This window comes from Camponotus floridanus, unplaced genomic scaffold, assembly GCF_003227725.1.
Source record: "Camponotus floridanus strain SB8 unplaced genomic scaffold, Cflo_v7.5 scaffold19, whole genome shotgun sequence".
Taxonomy (NCBI): domain Eukaryota; kingdom Metazoa; phylum Arthropoda; class Insecta; order Hymenoptera; family Formicidae; genus Camponotus; species Camponotus floridanus.
This window is the reverse complement of record NW_020229314.1, coordinates 78,435-97,265: the sequence shown is the minus strand read 5'-3', so window position 1 is coordinate 97,265 and position 18,831 is coordinate 78,435. Positions and strand designations below refer to the sequence as shown.

The 18,831-nt window shown below is 29.6% G+C and overlaps 3 protein-coding genes across 9 annotated transcripts; 2 read left to right on the top strand and 1 right to left on the bottom strand.

Moving 5' to 3' along the window:
* Positions 1-29: 29 nt before the first annotated feature.
* LOC105256137 (tRNA-splicing endonuclease subunit Sen34) lies at positions 30-2,120 on the bottom strand. Of its 2 annotated transcripts, none has more exons than XM_011265823.3 (6): positions 1,911-2,118; positions 1,609-1,828; positions 1,209-1,480; positions 904-1,114; positions 605-766; positions 30-517 (listed from the first exon to the last, which is right to left on the bottom strand). In XM_011265823.3, exons 2-6 carry the CDS (start codon positions 1,673-1,675, stop codon positions 312-314), a joined length of 918 nt encoding a protein of 305 aa, XP_011264125.1. In that variant the 5' UTR covers positions 1,676-1,828; positions 1,911-2,118; the 3' UTR covers positions 30-311. The 2 variants fall into 2 exon arrangements, with proteins under 2 accessions (XP_011264125.1, XP_011264126.1); XM_011265824.3 differs by having other exon boundaries at positions 339-528; positions 1,911-2,120.
* A 106-nt stretch (positions 2,121-2,226) lies between these two features.
* LOC105256136 (ras-related C3 botulinum toxin substrate 1) lies at positions 2,227-4,646 on the top strand. 5 transcript variants are annotated; one of them, XM_011265820.3, is made up of 4 exons: positions 2,227-2,421; positions 3,117-3,242; positions 3,744-4,080; positions 4,173-4,646. In XM_011265820.3, exons 2-4 carry the CDS (start codon positions 3,127-3,129, stop codon positions 4,305-4,307), a joined length of 588 nt encoding a protein of 195 aa, XP_011264122.1. In that variant the 5' UTR covers positions 2,227-2,421; positions 3,117-3,126; the 3' UTR covers positions 4,308-4,646. The 5 variants fall into 5 exon arrangements, with proteins under 5 accessions (XP_011264122.1, XP_011264123.1, XP_025263586.1 ...); XM_011265821.3 differs by having other exon boundaries at positions 2,237-2,488; XM_025407801.1 differs by lacking the exon at positions 2,227-2,421 and adding an exon at positions 2,449-2,592.
* Positions 4,647-9,160: 4,514 nt separating this feature from the next.
* Positions 9,161-16,675, top strand: LOC105256138 (ER membrane protein complex subunit 1). Of its 2 annotated transcripts, XM_011265825.3 has the most exons (15): positions 9,161-9,545; positions 9,767-9,882; positions 10,731-10,908; positions 11,571-11,726; positions 11,905-12,244; positions 12,344-12,647; positions 13,204-13,224; positions 14,145-14,317; positions 14,389-14,550; positions 14,659-14,943; positions 15,022-15,217; positions 15,316-15,513; positions 15,829-15,954; positions 16,071-16,298; positions 16,394-16,675. In XM_011265825.3, the coding sequence occupies exons 1-15, from the start codon at positions 9,403-9,405 to the stop codon at positions 16,552-16,554; spliced, it is 2,787 nt and encodes a 928-aa protein (XP_011264127.1). In that variant the 5' UTR covers positions 9,161-9,402; the 3' UTR covers positions 16,555-16,675. The 2 variants fall into 2 exon arrangements, with proteins under 2 accessions (XP_011264127.1, XP_011264128.1); XM_011265826.3 differs by lacking the exon at positions 13,204-13,224 and having other exon boundaries at positions 16,394-16,577.
* The last annotated feature ends 2,156 nt before the right edge of the window (positions 16,676-18,831 follow it).

The window sequence follows — 18,831 nt, the reverse complement described above, 5'->3', positions numbered from 1 at the left end:
ATATTTATTATATGTAAAAAATGTATACCAAAATTCTTTATTTTAAAATCTAAACATTTAGTACACATGTTACTGGCTAGATATTCAGATATTTAGCTTCGAGGTTATTCTTATCTAACAATTTATTACACATATAATAAAAAGAAAAATTTCTAAAAGATCCCAAATTAGAATTGAAATTAATTTTTTCGATAATTAAAATTATGAGATGTAAAATCAAAATGCAGAAATATCCGTGAAGAATAACCACTTTAAAAAGGTTGATTAAATTAAAAATATGAATATAAATATGCTTTGAAATTAGATCAATATTAACTATTTTCAATTATGTTATTTTCCGCCCACTGGAAGGATTGATATTTTACTCTATCTTCTTCTTCATAATATGTAGCAAACACTAATGTCTTTCTAACATGGCAACTGATTCTACATTGACCCACAAGTTCTGTAATAGACATTTCTTCATCCTTGCATTTGCATTGTATTATAAATTGTGAATGAAACATTATTGGATCACCTGTAAATAGACTGTTTTTTTATCTCAACAAGTAATATGCATAAAGCGGAGGATTTTACATCGATATAAAAGAAACTAATATTGCACCTGGATATACTAAAAAGTCACCACCAAATTTTTCTCCACTAGTAATGTAATATTTTCTTTCCCAAAGATCTTTATATACTTTATATTTATGTCGTTGACTGGAAGTAAGTGGATATTTCCATTCCATTACTTTTATATCACCTTTATTAAACCATGGATATGCTAATAATATAAGAATAAATTAATCAAATAACGTGTGTGTGTGTGTGTGTGTGTATATATATATATATATATATATATATATATATATATATATATATATATAGTATGTGCAGATTACAAGCTGTTGCGTGCATTACCTGTGTGTGTTTGAACAAGAACTTCAGTTTTATTTAATTTAGGTAATTTAGCCAATTCTTCCTCGAGCAAATTTTGAGTATTAATTTCAATTTTATCTAAAGCTTCCCGAGTCTTTTTATCTAATGGCTTCTTCATATTTTTTTTACTTGTATGTAACCCCAGTATTTTGCGCTTTTTTCCTTCGACAATTTTATCCATCACAGAAGTAATCTTACAAAAAAATTAATTCCATTAAAAAATATTTTCTTATCTCTCTCTCTCCCTTAATATTCTTTTAATATAAATACGTATAAATTACAATTACCTGTTTCTTTCTGTTTTCTCTCAAACATTCTGCTTGCTGTAGAAATAGCATATTCCTGTATTCTTGAAATTTTTCATTCAAAGATTCAGTTGGTGGTTTTTCTAGATTTGAGCATTGTATGAGACAAGCAATTTTTTTCTCGAGTAAAAGAGTTACTTCTTCTTGTAATAGAAGTAACGGAAGACCTGAGAATACATCTTGTCTAGTTGATTTTGGAAAAGAACCCACTAGTTCGCCGATTATTCTATGATTTTGTCGAAGTTTCAACCAGTCTATAGAATCAAAACAAATTAAACATCAAATTAAACACAAGCCTAATATATGTATTAGGCTTATATAGTATTATATATATATATATATATATATATGAACTTTTTCTTTTTTTTTTTTTGTTATTTACCATTTGCATTCCATATAAAAACATTATTTTTCGAGGAAATTAGATAAATGACATCCAGCGCATCCATAATTGTTTAATTAATAATGCCTCAAAGAGGAGAAAATGCATTATTAAAATATTTGTAACATAGTTTCTAATCAGAATCCTTATTTTTTCAGATCATACTCAATCACACAGTCTGTTTGAAAACTGATGAAACGAAAACCAATCGCACCTAGAACTGTCAATTATGTATGTTTAAAAACTGTGCTCCTTTTTTTGTCTCTTGATTGATCAATCAAGATCAATTCTACCGTACTTACTGGCAAGTAGATTTTCAAACACACATGATATCTTTTAATATATGTCATTGGCTGATTTTTCTATGTGTATCTTACATTGAAATAGGATTGGCAAATTTGTTCCTTTTCCATCTTTCTTCCTCCTTAGACACGTAGCATCACGTATTATGCTGTGCACACAAGTTCCTCCGAACGGGATCCTTAAGACGCAATGCGCACCGTTCATAAAGAGGATCTATGACGTCACAAGTCCATTTTCACGAACAATAAATTTGCGGAAAGAAGGGGAAGGGAAGGTGAAGAGAGAGAGAGTGGGAGAGAGAGGGGTGATTGTCGAACATCTGTCACCAAGCGAACGTTAGCTCCGCTCAGTCCCGAAAACCGCGATACTGTCATGGCACCCGCTTTTGTGATTTTTTGAGACAGCCACGTACACACATACGTATATAAACGTGCGAAATCGCATTGTGGTCGGTGTTCGGTGATTTTATATATAAGACGAATCTCTTTTACTCCCCCATATACACAGAGGGTGAGTGTGCGATATCGCCTGGCCAACCCTTGTTTATGTACTCGTTATCCGCATGCGAGCAAGTATGGTGAGCGGTTTTAGGACAAGCCCTTCGACTCGGCGAGAGAACACGTTAATTTTGCCGGACCAATGATTTGTAATACAAATTAATAACAACATCGCGAAAGGAGGGTGACTTTTTACTTTGAATTCATAAATTCTATTTAAAGTGCTCTATATTAATAAATAAAGGACACACGTGGATGATTCTTTTAAATGATGCTTCAAGTTTGTACAACCTCCGTACGCTTACATTTTTTAACGATATCGTGTATCGAGAAATATAAAAGTAAAGAAAAAAAAACACGAATTTTACACGCTATGCTAATACATACATGTATATGTATTTTATATAATATGTGTTGTTTATCTATAGTGGTTGTATTTGCATCAATAGTGATTCACAAGATTGTCGTTTTAAGCGACAGATTAAAAAATCATTAATAATATTTTTCATTTAATATAGCGTAATAATATTATCACATATGTGTACTTATTAATAGCTCAAAATTTATACATAATGAATAATATGAATAATATTGAATATAGTTCGAATATATATTATTCATTATATATAAATATAGTAATATAGTATTAATATAAGTAATAACTATAAAATATATAATAGTATTAATAACGTTTATCTTTTCTTTTAGATAATAAATCATGAGTTCAGGTAGACCAATAAAATGTGTAGTAGTAGGAGATGGGACGGTAGGAAAAACTTGCATGTTAATTTCATACACAACGGACAGTTTTCCTGGAGAATATGTACCTACTGTGTAAGTAATATTATTTAAATTATTAATGTTATTTAAATTAGAGTTGTATGGTATATGCTTTTTTGTAAAAGAATCCTTTACTTTTTTATAGTTTATTAAAGACATACTTTATGACAAGGTTTTTGCCTTAGTTTCTTTCTTAGACCAATCAAATGGAGTGGCTAATAATAGTAGCAGAGAGTATGAGATACCTAACTGCTGTGTACAGGAAGTAATTTATTTCAACTTGTCTTTTTATGTTGCTTCCTGCCCTTTAGATTCTCACAAATCTATCTTGGCTTTATCTCATTCGGCAATTTCTTAAATTATATATTTTATATAATTAAAATATAAACATTTAAATAAGAATAAAAATGATCGTTTATTTCTTTTTTTTTTTTGCTTAGTTTTAAATAAAATTTTAAGTTTTAAATAATCAAGATTTAAATAAAATATATTTAATAGATAAAAAATAAATTGTAAAAAATGTACAAAATGTACATGTTTTTAACATTTTTTCAGATTCGATAACTATTCTGCACCCATGGTTGTTGATGGAATTCCAGTTAGTCTAGGATTATGGGACACAGCAGGGCAAGAAGATTATGACAGACTTCGTCCTCTCTCCTATCCTCAGACAGATGTGTTCCTCATTTGTTTCTCAGTAACGAGCCCTTCATCATTCGAAAATGTAACCAGTAAATGGTACCCTGAAATAAAACATCACTGCCCGGATGCACCAATGATACTCGTTGGAACTAAAATAGACTTACGAGATGATCGTGAAACGCTTACTGCCTTAGCTGAACAAGGCCTTAGTGCTATTAAGCGTGAGCAAGGGCAGAAGTTGGCAAATAAGGTTTGTAGAAGAAAAAAAAAACACTTTATAACCTGTATAATTCTTATTTTAAATATTAGAGTAATTTAGTAATAAGAGATTGCATGTCATAGATTCGTGCGGTAAAATATATGGAATGTTCTGCTCTCACGCAACGTGGATTGAAGCAAGTGTTTGACGAGGCAGTACGTGCTGTTTTAAGACCCGAGCCGCAAAAACGTCGGCAAAGAAGGTGCATTATGTTATAAACGATAAAAGGAATTGCAAAAAAAATCAGCATAAATAAACGTAACGTATATATATAGCAACAGATCAAAATAGATCTGATAATTGAACGCAAGGGAGAAATATGAATGAATTTTTAAAGAGAAATTGAATAGTACATGTGCATTTTAACGAATTATTCTGGCAGCTATAGAATATACCGCATCACAGAAAGAGTACAATTTATAACTTTCTGGTCTCAGTCACACGTTGCTAATTCACGACCAGAAAGTTTAGACAACGAGAAAGTAAAAGAAAAAAAGAAAATAGGATAACTATTTAACAGTAATTGCAGGAAGAGATTTATTACTTGTTTACAGTCGTCGTTTTTTCAACTTGTGTTTATGCATACATTTGCATTTTGCTGGAAAAATATATGATTGTAATAGCGGTTGTAGTAATCAGAAAAGAAGCTCACACATAATAACGATTCTTTATATTTTACATCAGAGAATCTCTGTTAATTAATATTGCAGTCCTGCAAATCGATGATAATACAGTGTAAATGTGCTGTGATGACTAAAAGCATTAAGTACCGAAGCTTTACTTATCAGGGCTGCCAGATTTTCGACTTTTTACATTTACAATATAGTAAGAATATTGATTTTAATACATATATAACGCGATAGCTATATCATAACAATCACATGCTGGAAAGTTTTATGACGTGTAAAACTGGCATTATATAGAATTATTTCAACATACAGTGCCATAGCAACGAATAATCAAATAAATGTCGCAAGCACTCTCAATCACAATCAGTTCTAGACAATATATGTGTGTATTTTACTAACAGCAATTAAGAGTTTTTCTAGTGTAGAAATTTTTAACGGGAAGAAATTTTATCTGTTAGAGAAATTAAAACATGTTTTCTTAGGCAGCATAATATAGCATTTGTCTTTCCATTTTTCTTTTTAATATTTAGTATCTTTAATTTATTTATATTTCTAATAAAAGAAATGTATGTATATGATGTGCATACAGGATACTGCCATATAAAATAACATAAACATGAAAATTCATAGTATTTTTCGTATTGTTAAAAGAGGAGAATTAATACTATTCTGTGCTAATTGTGTGCAAATTGAATTTGATAATGCATAGGACTTTATTGTCTAGAATTGCAACAAGTTTTCCAATTATTAAAATATATTAAAAGAAATAATAATGTACTACATCTGTACATTAATATTTGTTTTATTTTGATAAATCTAAAAAGGCAAGTTATTTTAATGTAATTTTTTATTATATTGAAGAATTTTTAAATATAATCTCTCTCCATTTTATAATGTAATATTTCCAATTTGTAAAAAAGTTAAAATATTCTACAAGTTTATTGCATTGCTCATTAACGCAATTTGCTCATTAACGTTGCTTGAATATGTTTTTAGTAAATTAAAAATATCTCTTTTGCAAAAATAATAATCAAAAAAAATTTATCAGTTGAATACACAAAATGCCAATAATAAATATACAGCGATACAAAGTCCACTTAAATTGAAAAATACAAATTTAGCACAATGTATTTTCTAAAAATACTATAATATATCTCGCTCTCTTCCGCATTTATTTGTACGAGAATTGTTTACATAAAAAAATTAACACAAAAAACTATGATAATTTAGAGAAAGATGGAGATGTCTTGTACAAATAAGTGATCTATTGCTATAAAGTTGCTCATATCATTATCTCTAATTCATTACCTTATTAAAGAATTATACTCGCGATTATACTTTTTTCTTATTTATAGATTTTTTTTTATTTGCACTAAACTTAAAGAAAAGATCAAATTTTATTGCCATAGGTATACTATACTCTCTTTCTAAGAAATGATAAAATAGTGTGATGATAAATGGATATTACCCTACTTGTAATCATTCTATTTTTTTATATTCAAAAGATAAGGATATATAGAAAGGATATGACCTTTTGTGCCATATTTGTGCTTTCCATTTGTAAAACAGACTTAAATTAAATGCCACACTTGATATTCTAGGGGAGGGAAGGGGGGGACGCGGCAAATTCCTAAATAATTTAAAATTTTTCAAAGTTAAAAATATTCAAAAGAAAAGAATATTTAATACTAGAACGGTCGAAAAGGTGGACAGCTATTTAGAAGAATAATTCTCTCCGTCTTATTTTTAAAAGAAGAAATAAGAGTAATATTTTTTCATAATGATAAAACAACAGATTTTTCTCAATCTCATAATATTACCAATGCTAACTTACAAAGACATACATTTTTCAATCGTTTAAAAAGACTTGGCGATCAAAATCATTATTTTGATTATTTCAAAAAGCCATAAAAAATAAATAAAAAAGGCATATTACAATTTATTTAGATGTGCATAATGTATCGCAGAAGCATATTCTACATTTTGATCAAACCTATACATTTTAAAATATAATTTTGAATCTTTTCTATTTTCAAAATCTTTGTGTACACGCTGATACAAAGCAATTGCTGGATTATTTATTAAAATATCAGATAGGTAATTAAGCGGATGCAATATTATTCGTATTTTGTATGAGTCATATTATTCGAGATAACTACATACAACTATCATTAGATAATGATGTATGTAATTTATCTTGCAATAAAGTTTTAATATTTTTATTTAAAAAAAAAACAATCTTTTTATGTTAGAATATTCAATAAATAATATAAAAGTGTATGTCTTCAAAATGATGATTAATCAAGTTTAGCCTCTCTCTATTTTTTATCTTTTTTATTACAATTTTTAGAAAGATAATTTAAATTCTTTATATGTATATGTATACGTCTGCATATGTGTATAATAACGTATTAATTATAGCACAATTAATAATATACTATAATTATGTATTATAAGATAATATTATGCGTAGATTGCATTTTTTGTAAGTAGTGTACTTATTTTACAAAATTTTAAGATACTTGTACACACATGTTAGCTTTCATCTTATATCATATAATACTGCCAAGTGACAAATGACGAATTAACAGCAGCAATATGTATTAATAATATTTGACGGTTTATTTCTATTATTCTTACATGTATTCTTTTGTTACAAGACATTAATTTTTATAGTTTGTTGAAAAGAAGCAAATTTAGTGTTGCGTAACTGATAGAATTCACAACATTATTATTAATAGCAGTCGATTGAGATAGCATGTACATTGCCCATACATTTTGCTGACAAATTTTAATTCGAACAGTGTAACGTAATTTAAATTTCACTACTTACAACTTTTGCACTTGACGAAAATCGCGCGTAAGATGCAAATTATTCTTTTTAATCTTTTCTATTTTTAACAAAATCATTGAAGGATGCTATAAACCAAAGTTAATAATAATATATTATGATCTAAGATAACATTTTTATGTTTTTCTGTTATGGATTATTGCCAATAAGTATACAAAGAATGAATGTATAAGAAATGTAAAAATATTCTAGTCATCACGAATCTGCTTTTAACTTTTATTCGTTTCTACGCGAATAAAATGCTCCGAGAGATTGCGTATAAGCAAAAAAAAAAGAAAAAAATACAATCGGAGCGGGTTAATAAGCGTATGAATGAGCGAAAAAGAGCAATGAAAATAAAAAAGAATATGGGGATATGAAAGTAAAGAGATGCAACTTAATATTGTCAATTTAGATAGAATGCAGAAAAAACCAAACGCGACGTGAGAACAGGAATTCTGTAGAAATTACAAATATATGTATATGTGCTAGGATATATATATGTGTATATATATATATATATATATATATATATATATAACTTCAATTATAAATAATTTATAAACACTTGTCTCTATTTTCGTATGTATGATAGAATTTTTATTTATGTTACTAACATAACTAATATAAGGGCAGCATAAGAGAGCATCCCATCGCTCTTATAAATTTTTCAATCTTGTGGATTTTTACAAACCTTTCTTTTTTCGATGACAATGGAATACTTGAATAAATTTTATATATATATATATATATATATATATATATATATATATATATTTATTTATATCTTCTCTACGCTTAAGGCACTCTTTTGCTGTCACAACGATAGCGAAGACAGCGGTAACAAGTATAGCGGCCTCGAAACTGATTTATCGGATTATCCCGTTTTCTTAAGAAGATTATAATTAACAATAACAACTACAATGTGAGCAACACGATTACATAAACGCATATTCTATATAGCACTAGGAAGCATTTATTTTTTATTTATATGTATTTTGAAAATAACTTTTTCAAATAAACGATATAATAAAACTACTACAAAATAGCGTAGTTGCGAGACATCGCTAGCTACTTGCACATCTAGTTCTTTAAAGAGAGATTTTGAGAAATCTCCTTCCTTGTTTTACAATTAGGACGTTAATATCTCTGTTCTGTTCTTATATATATATATATATATATATATATATATATATATATATATATATATATATATAGTTTGGGAAATATATTAAAATATAAACGATATTTGTTTATCCGTCGCGCGCGCACAATTTATGGAACGAACAAACTTTAAGCTTACGCTTTTTTAATTCGGAGAAAAACCTACTTTCGGGAATAAATTTTTGCAGTTTTCGCCTCGTCAATTAATCGTTTACGCTGCGATGTGTCCTCAGGGAGGACATTCATATTACGTACCAGTCATACGTGCGCGGGACATTGAAAAATTGTAAATCGGTTTTGGAATCAGCCACGTGTTGGACAAAGATACAGCTCACCTGTCTTATCTATTACACGACGATCGCGAGTGTGTATGTGTGTGTGTGTGTGTGTGTGTGTACACGCGCACGCGCCACACACGACACGGGGACCGCGGGGACGGAGGAAGCATCAGACGAGAGGTGATCGCGCGGAGTGTGGGATACATGTAGAACATGCGTGTATATACGTAGTAGACGTTGCACATACAGCGAACAGTGTTGGTTGTATCGTCGTACGCAACGTCGCCGTCGCCGCCCGTGACACCGTGCAGTGCGTAAAACGGGTAAAGTGTAATAAAGAGCGGTGTAAAAGAGAGCGCGCGCGCGATACTCGCTCGGCGCTCTCAACGTTATCGTCGTCACCGTCGTCGTTATGGCTCCGTTCGCGTGGACTATCCGTGGCAATGTCAACCGGTTCTTCGTCGACGCGCAAATCTTGCAGTATTTAATTGTGCTGGCGGGCCTGTTCAATCTCTCCCTGTGCCTCTACGAGGATCAAGTCGGCAAATTCGATTGGTAAATGAATCGCTCGCAACCTTCGGAGCGAACCTTTAAATAATGCACATCCGCGTGTTCCCTTCCCTCCTCTCCGCCGTGTTTGATTGACAAGATAGTCACAGTGACTCCGCGAATTATTAAACGGAGCAATCGAATCAACATATCGAATCTCTCTTTCCTCGAGAGAGATTTTTTTCGCCGATCGCTTGATAATTCGCCGACGTATCTGCCTGTTTCAGGAGACAAAACTATGTCGGTAAAATTACATTCGCCAGCTTCGACACGGTGTCCACGGCGAAAAAGATCATCGTCGCCACCGAGGAAAACGTCATCGCTGCGTTTAATCTAAAATCAGGTAAATAAAGTAATTCTCGGAATTTCTGTTCCTTCTCGATTAGTAGACGACGTATCGCATATTCGAGATTCTTGGCAATGCTTCTTAAGGATGTTTTGTACCTATTTTCAAAATATTGAGAATTTAATGAAAATCGCACAGAATGTCCTTACATTTGTTTAGAATCTTCGGTACAATTTTTAAATTGATTCACTAAAGCGTTCACAAGTTATAAGGATTTTAATTTGCACCGAATTAACATGTGTTCTTATGGGAAACGTATAACCACGTCGATGCAAGTGACAAAAACACACGGAAATAATATTCAGAATTTGTTTAAAATTTGCAAAAGTTTAGATACAGAGGAAATATTTGGTCAAATAATATTATACAAGTACTATCTGATTAAAAAGATATTAAATATAATTAAATGAAGTTAGCCATGTATCTGTCACGAGGCGAAATTCTCTGCCAAAAGTTAATCATTTCGATTAATAAAATTCGGAATATTTCAGTAAAAACGTAATAAATATTAAAAAATTTATCTCTGCACTGTAGCTAAGATCAAATTGTAATCGTACGCGCAATTTCTCATACTCAAAATACGCCAAAAATGGATACATTCGTCAATATTGATTTTCAGCTACTTTTTGCTGGGATTGTACATACAAAACATCCTTAATATTTCTATTTAATTATATCGATTAATTGTTATTTATATTTTTCATCTCAACGTTACATTTATCCCTCCAGTTTATGTTACACGACAAGTTCTAATACTTTATACTTATATTCGGTAGCTGATTCATTAAATTAACTCGAAATTAAATTATTTATAGATATTAATAATATAAATAATTTAATAACAGGCCAAATAATATGGAGGCGAGTGTTGGAAAAAGGCGGACATATCAGAACTCTAGGAGGTGTCGCCGATGGAGATCTGATATCCGTCAGCGGAGGTGTTCCTGCCATTGTTCGCGCTTGGGATTTGGCAACTGGGCATATACTTAACGAGTGGCCGATAGCCGAACAAAATACCGATAGGTTTGTATAAAATTGCATCGTATCGATACGTCGATATAATGCTTGTATATAAATATATAAAGCTTGTACGATAATGCCAAGTTTCGAAGAATATTTTCACAATTAATTTTTTTCAATTTTTAACAAGAAATTAAATAAAATTTTGCTACAAGAAAAAATAGATGTGCCTTTACACATGTTATATATATTCAACACAGGATATAGCGTATATGTGTGTGTGGGTGGGTGTGTGTGTGTGTGTATATACACACTCTTAAAATTAATATAATTGAGAATAAATTGTAATCTGTTGCTTTTGCAGACACGAATCTCCATTTATATCATTTTCTACATTGGGCTTGTATTCCACCGACAGGTTTTTCTACCTTCATTCAAAGCACAGTTTATAATATATTTTGTACACTTAATTGTGATTTATTACTGTAAATTGAGCCGCTTAATTCAATATTTAATATTTTTGTCAACCTTCGATCATCTCTCACCATTTTCAAATTATATAGTATACACACAGTATAGGAAATAAATATATAATCTAGAGATTTATTTATGATAGCAGCCAAATTTTTTCTATATACTATTGTAATTGGATAAAATTATAAGAATGTTTATGTTGTGTATTCTTTTTTTTTCGAGCACGTAAATAACAATCTCTTGTTTTTCAGAATAAAAGATGTAAAATGGCATATCAAAGATGGAACGTTACATCATATACTACCTATTTATAATAGTGGAGTTGAAGTGACATCTTACGATAGCAAAACGGGAGAAAAATTAAAGACTCGAAGAGTATCTGCACCATTTATAAGTCAAGAAACAGAGTGAGTAATCTTTAAGTCAGATTATTTTTCTCTTTGTGTCATATTAAATGTATACATGTTAAATTTCTTTATATATAATATATTACAATACTGTTTTTCTCCTTCTCAATGATCTGTTTCTCAATTTGTGATTTGTTGTAATGTGCTCAAAATTGCTTTAATTTAATCTTATTTATAGATGCGTTCTAGCAGCTCCATATTTAGCATGTTTGAAAGGAGATAGTTCTTTAGCTCTAGTGTTGTTGGTACATTTATTTGATACTAATGCACAGCCACAATCAGTTACGATAAATACAATATTTGGGGCTGGCGCGCAAGGGCCATATAAATTAGAATCTGTACTTGGAGAGGAACCTGTAATTTCCATTAATGCTGATAATGACCAAAGAAAGCGGATTCTGGCGGTTATTGGAGAACTTCCGATTCCTATACAGAGAGATATCGCTGGTGATGCAACGCTTTATGTTGTTTCTATTGATAATGAGAAAGTACTTTTGGAAACAACATATAAAAATGGAGTAAATACATTAAAATATGTTATTTTTTATTCTTGAAATAAAAAAGAAAATTATTTTACAATAACTTTTTATACAAACGCTCTATAATTTTATTTACAGAAAATAGAAATAGCGGCTACAGATCTTTCGTCGTCCGCACCTCTACCCGATTTATCAGTCACTTTAACACACACTTCTCTACAATCCCCGACCATAATGGCATCTGTTTGCCCGCGTCAAACGAAAGGAATAACATGCCGTCATTTATTATCCTCGCAAGATCATAGCATCTCACTATTGCAACATAATAAACTGGTATGGACGAGAGAAGAAGCACTCGCCAGTATTGTAGCCGTTGAAATCATAGAATTACCCATGTCCGATAGAGATCAAGCTATTGAAACGGAATTTGATCAGAAAGAAAGTAAGTTAAACTATTTGTATATGTTACGAGACATTATAAGAAATGAATAATATAAATCAACATCTAAAAAAATTATATCTTTCTGTTCTATATTGAATTTTATTGAATATTCTCACATAATATTTTATACAAATACACACACATAGCAATGTAACCATTTTTTTTTAATACTTATAAAAGGGCACAACAGAAAAAAAATAATATATCATTTTTGTTGAATAACTTTGTTATATTAAGATTAAATATATGAAAAGTATACTTACACATTTGTATACCATAAAAATATTATAATATATAATTATAATATATATTATCTTCAAAATTAAGTTATATATATAGTGTGTGATTAATATTTGAAAAATATTAAGGAGCGTACTGGGGTTTTTAATTAATAATACTCTTGTGAAACATTATTTATGACACAATTTAATTTCTATAACACACACACACACACACACACACACACACACACACACACACACACACACATCTGTCTCTACATATCTGTTAAGTTATATTAATTAACTCTCTTTTGTGTGTGAATGGCTGCTGGCAGGTATTGATGTAGACAGTTCATGTAAGTAGTGGAGCAAAAAGGCTGGTTTTAATGCAGAGTGCTTTGTTTTATGCTATTTACAAAACTTATATTTGCATGGTATAATGTTTATGTATAGGTTCCCAAAACATTGAAAGATGTAGAGTGATATATATGTGTAATTATTAACATGATCTTAAAGATATAATAATTATTATATTGCTATCTGCATGATCTGATTGCAAAAAAATATGAAATATCCATATTAAATATTTGCTGTTATTGAATTTAGAAATGTAATAAAGTATCTTTCTTTGATATACAGAGTATCTCAAAACAAATTCTCTGACCAATTTAGCGATAATTTTTCCATAGTGAAATTGTCGAAGCATCATTAATTTTCGAGTTATTAAGCGATTAAAAAAAAGAAAGGCTTTTTACAGTCTAAATTTTTTAAAAATAAATAATTAATAAAATTACATTTTTTGTTAATTTTAAATAGAGTTATTTTAATTTTAATTTAAAGTTTATTGTTCACACAAAAATATATGTTGGAAAAAATTAAACAAATAAAAGATGACTTTAACATTTGCAAATAAAAGATGACTTTAACATTTTCACCAAGAAAAAATTGACTCCAAATTGTTTGAAGAATATGTTGTTAGAGCACACCTGTTTTTAGATTTTAAAACTTTTTATCCTAAATATGATAACCAGCTATGCCAAAATGAGTAAAGAGATTTTCGCGAATTTTGAAGCTGTTGCAAGCATATGTAAAATTATTAAGCTTTTATAACTCAATACAAGGACTTAATAATCATCGCTGTTTGTTATTGTTTCTTTCATTTAATTTTTTATATCTTCCTGCTGGCTAAATCATCCAATCCATGGGTTTTAATAATAGTGTACAGTTTTTCGGAGGTATGTATTTTCTAAATGTATCTTGTATTGTTTTTAAACAGGGGATGTATTAAGTATGTTTCTACGAAGGATTACTTCACAAATCAATCAAGCTAAAGCATTCTTTCAAACGATACTGGATTTAGGGCCTCAGCAATCCAATCAACGTATCGATTTGGTCAGAGATAAATTCGGCCTGCACAAAATGATAATAGCCGTTACGTCCGCTGGCAAAGTATGAATATATATAGATCAAATATCGTATCTTGTCTTTAGAAATCATTACATTAAGTTTATTATTTGCAGTTGTATGGTATTGAAACTAGAAAAGGTGAAATTATCTGGCAACTCAGGTTACCTAATATCCGTGGTTTTACAAAACTATCTAATACAATGATCTTGTATGTACAAAGAGGTAGCAGACACTTCCCTCATCCACCTCAATGTGCATTATTAGCAGAAGACAAGGTATGATGCATATATTACATTTAATGATGACAATATATATTTGATTATAAGTATACAGCATTTTAAGTCATCTCATATATCTGACATATTGTTTCGTATTTATGATAGGAAACTGGAGAAGGTGTTGTATATACTTTTAATCCGATTACTGGACAGCCATTGGATGGACTGGTGAAACTTGGTTACAAAATTAAGCAGTCTATGCTACTGCATGTGACGACCGATGACTTTTTGCGCGGTATTCTCATTCTTGATGCGCGGAATAAAGTTCATGTTTATCCCGACAGCGCTATCGCAGTTGCAGCTTCACTCGGCAAGAGTACATATCTCTTCACTGCCGATCAAACGACAGGAATATTGTCCGGCTTCTCTCTTTCATACAGCACGACTCAAGTTCGTTATATATAGATATGCCTAGTATATCCATCATCGTAACATTAATGCAATTGATTATTTTAATGCCCAATGCAGGAACTAATCGCTCACAAGGTGTGGGAGTTGTTACTATCACCACGAAATCAAAAAATAACGCAAGTTGTGGCAAAAAACCCAATAGAACGTGTACATTCACAAGGAAGAGTCTTGAGTGATAGATCGGTATTATACAAGTATATTAATCCTAACTTGGTGGCTGTGGTAACTGAAGGTATTGGGCATGCCCATAAAAGTAAGTAATCGTTTTCTGCACAATACTTCATTGATATGATTTTTCAAGAGAAACAAGAAGATAATTTTAATGTTTTTTCCTTTTTTTTTTATATACAGATACGCTTAATTTATATCTACTGGATGTAGTATCCGGAGCTATGATTTTCTCCATCACGCACAAAAGAGTACGCGGTCCAATCCATATTGTGCACTCGGAAAATTGGTTGGTGTATGGATATTTTAATGAGAAAGGACGTAGAACGGAGATTGCTACATTAGAACTCTACGAAGGAAAAATACAGAGTAATACTACAGGTAAAAATCAAAAGCTAATCTTTTTAATACATATATCCTTAGGAGAAAAAGGAAAAATATCCATTGATTTGTATGATTATTAGCCATTTTAACTTTAAGACACGACAAAAGACATTGCATTTTTAATATCATTTCTATCTCTTAGAAAATCTATTAATAAAAGATACAGATAGATTTTTTCTCCCAATTAAAATTTCTAATATATGTAAATGGCCTTTATAAAAAAATGATGAATTTTGAATATTGTTTTTTTTTTCTTTCAAAGTACAGATATATTGTTACTTTATAATTCATAATAATTGTTCGGCGTTTCAGTATTTTCTTCTTTAGCAACAACAAAATTGCCAATTGTAGAAAGACAAGCTTTTATTTTTCCGGCATCTATAGAATACATGCAGGAAACAATCACTGAAAAGGGAATTACTAGTAAACATATAATAGGTATGTTTTAGTTTGGATTATGAGATTTAAAGAAAAAATTCAATTCTAATTATCTAATTATGTTGGGACACCAAATATTAAGGAAACACTTAGTAATCTTTATATATTTTTATCAGTTGCTTTAGCCAATGGTGGAATATTAGAGTTGCCGTGGATGATGGTGGATCCGCGACGGCCTACTAATCCTGAAATGCGAGAGGAAGGAGTAATACCATATATGCCCGAAATTCCAATCCATATGGATGCTATTATTAATTATAATCAAAGTGTTTCTAGAGTAATGGGTATCCATACTAGTCCCAGTGGCCTTGAAAGTACTTGTTTAGTTTTTGTACACGGTCTTGGTGAGTATAACATTAATGCTAAATAGTTCAAGTCTAACATACTGACGATGTTAAATAACTTCTTATACAAGTGAAATAAACATTGTTTCTTGCAGATCTATTTTACACAAGAGTGGCACCATCTAAAACATTCGATGTCTTAAAAGAGGACTTTGATTATTATCTTATTGTGATAGTACTCGCGGCGTTGTTGATCTCATCATACATCACCAAAAAATTAGCATCACAAAAAGCTCAAAAACAAGCATGGAAATGATGCTTCGCTTTTCTAGAATTGTGTAATATTTATGAATCTGTTCATAGGCAAAAATTTTTGCTAAAAATAACTGTAAAATATACTGTTTTATAAATAGCTAATTTTAAAGAACTAATGTAAACGCTCTAATACTTTATTATCTCTTACCTAAAGATGTCAATCTCAGATCCTAAGTGGAAAAAAACTATACATACATACATACACGCGCGCGCGCGCGCGTGCACACACACACACAATTCTCTTTGATAGTACAGAAAATGCGGGGGAAATATATATATATATATATATATATATATATATATATATATATATATATCGCAGATATCTCGAAAGAAACCTCGTGTCTTACAAAAATTGCTGTAAAATTAATAAAACAGCAATTAGAAATTTTGAATTATTGAGTCTCGAGTTATTTATATGTAATTTAATAATTGATGATCACATAGTTCGTTCTTACTATATATTGATCAATGTAGTATGTTTGAAGAATTCAGAAAAACTTTATATCTATATGGATATAAAGTTTTTTTGAATTCTTCAAACTACTATATCTATATGGATATAAAGTTTTTCTGAATTCTTCAAACTACATTGATCAATATATAGTAAGAACGAACCATGTGATCATCAATTATTAAATTACATATAAATAACTCGAGACTCAATCATTCAAAATTTCTAATTGCTGTTTTATTAATTTTACAGCAATTTTTCTGATATAAAGTTTTTCTGAATTCTTCAAACTACATTGATCAATATATAGTAAGAACCGACTATGTGATCATTAATTATTAAATTACATATAAATAACTCGAGACTCAATAATTCAAAATTTCTAATTGCTGTTTTACTAATTTTACAGCAATTTTTGTAAGACACGAGGTTTCTTTCGAGATATCTGCGATATAAATCGCAGGAAGAATCTATAATATTAAAATATTAAAATAATATAAATAAAATTACAATCATAATATAACGTACATTTCACAGTGAGAATATAGAAATATTGTGTAATGTATATGATACTGGGCAATGTATTGAGATATATAGAAAAAAAAAGGAAAATATGTAACTGTTGTATTAAATAATATGATAACCTGATTTCTACAAATAAATATATATTATATGATTTCAGGCTCGCGATTGTAAAGTGATTGTAATCTAGAATCTTTGAAGAACAGTATATTTTGCATTTGCCTCTGTGTACCTGTAATTCATAATTCTTTATAATATATTGTATGTAAGGAGTTTATGCACTTTATATACATTTGTATATTTGAAATTTCTTGCAAAGTATCAATATAAGCTCAATTTTACAAACAGATACATTTTCTTAAGAGAATATTATTTATAATACTTGCAAGAAATGTCATATAAAGAAATATGATCTTATAAAAAAATTATTGTAAAAAATGTGTTTTCTTAGTTTGAGGAAAAATTTAGTATCTTTAAATATTTTTATTATTTATCATTGAACTTGTATTATCTCTCTCTGCAACTTTAGAAAATTAAATATTCTATTGAAAGAACCAAAAATAGCGAATTGGAAAAATTCGTCTTTTAATTATTATTTGCATTTATATGCATTTTTCTTATCCAAAGAATAATAGCTACATGCAATTGTTAAATTATAATTTAAAAACTTTAAAAAAATCCCAAAAACTTTAAATTTTTTTTATAAATTATAAACCTTAAATAACTGTTAATTATCTTAGCATATTCATTTCTAATTTCCGTATAGTCTCAGAATCAAACAAAAGCGATCTATTTCTAAAAAAATAGAAAGATTAATATAAATTAAGAAAATGCGATATTCACTGTCATATACATATTAAAATCGATATAAAAAAAAAGAAATCGTATGTAAATATCATCAAGCGTACCTATATACATACCATACATACATACATACATATATATGTATATATATGCACTTTACACACACACACACACACACACACACACACACACACATATGTATTATGTAGTGGCGTGTGTACGTACACACACACACACACACACATATATATGTATACATATTTTGTACACCGTAGTACATCTTTTTTTTTATAAAGTAATATATCGCTTTGTAGATAATGAAAAGGAGTATAATTGTATACAAATTACTGTAAAATGTGGAAAAATATATATAATTATAAAATCTATTAGAATTATATATCAATAAAAAGATTGAATCAAAATTTTGTCACTATTTTTTGATATGTATGAATCTATATAAATATTCTATGTACATATGTATTTCAACAATTCTAATTA

What these genes read in the sequence shown, in the direction of transcription:
- LOC105256137 (XM_011265823.3), bottom strand. Translation starts at nt 1,675, where the DNA reads ATGGATGCGCTGGATGTCATTTATCTAATTTCCTCGAAAAATAATGTT. An exon ending in TTTTATATGGAATGCAAATG is followed by an intron (nt 1,481 to 1,608) that starts GTAAATAACAAA and finishes TTGATTCTATAG; the next exon opens with ACTGGTTGAAACTTCGACAA. An exon ending in TGACTTTTTAGTATATCCAG is followed by an intron (nt 518 to 604) that starts GTGCAATATTAG and finishes GTCTATTTACAG; the next exon opens with GTGATCCAATAATGTTTCAT.
- LOC105256136 (XM_011265820.3), top strand. Translation starts at nt 3,127, where the DNA reads ATGAGTTCAGGTAGACCAATAAAATGTGTAGTAGTAGGAGATGGGACG. An exon ending in GGAGAATATGTACCTACTGT is followed by an intron (nt 3,243 to 3,743) that starts GTAAGTAATATT and finishes ACATTTTTTCAG; the next exon opens with ATTCGATAACTATTCTGCAC. An exon ending in GGCAGAAGTTGGCAAATAAG is followed by an intron (nt 4,081 to 4,172) that starts GTTTGTAGAAGA and finishes TGCATGTCATAG; the next exon opens with ATTCGTGCGGTAAAATATAT.
- LOC105256138 (XM_011265825.3), top strand. Translation starts at nt 9,403, where the DNA reads ATGGCTCCGTTCGCGTGGACTATCCGTGGCAATGTCAACCGGTTCTTC. An exon ending in AAACAACATATAAAAATGGA is followed by an intron (nt 12,245 to 12,343) that starts GTAAATACATTA and finishes TTTTATTTACAG; the next exon opens with AAAATAGAAATAGCGGCTAC. An exon ending in GGAATTTGATCAGAAAGAAA is followed by an intron (nt 12,648 to 13,203) that starts GTAAGTTAAACT and finishes GGCTGCTGGCAG; the next exon opens with GTATTGATGTAGACAGTTCA.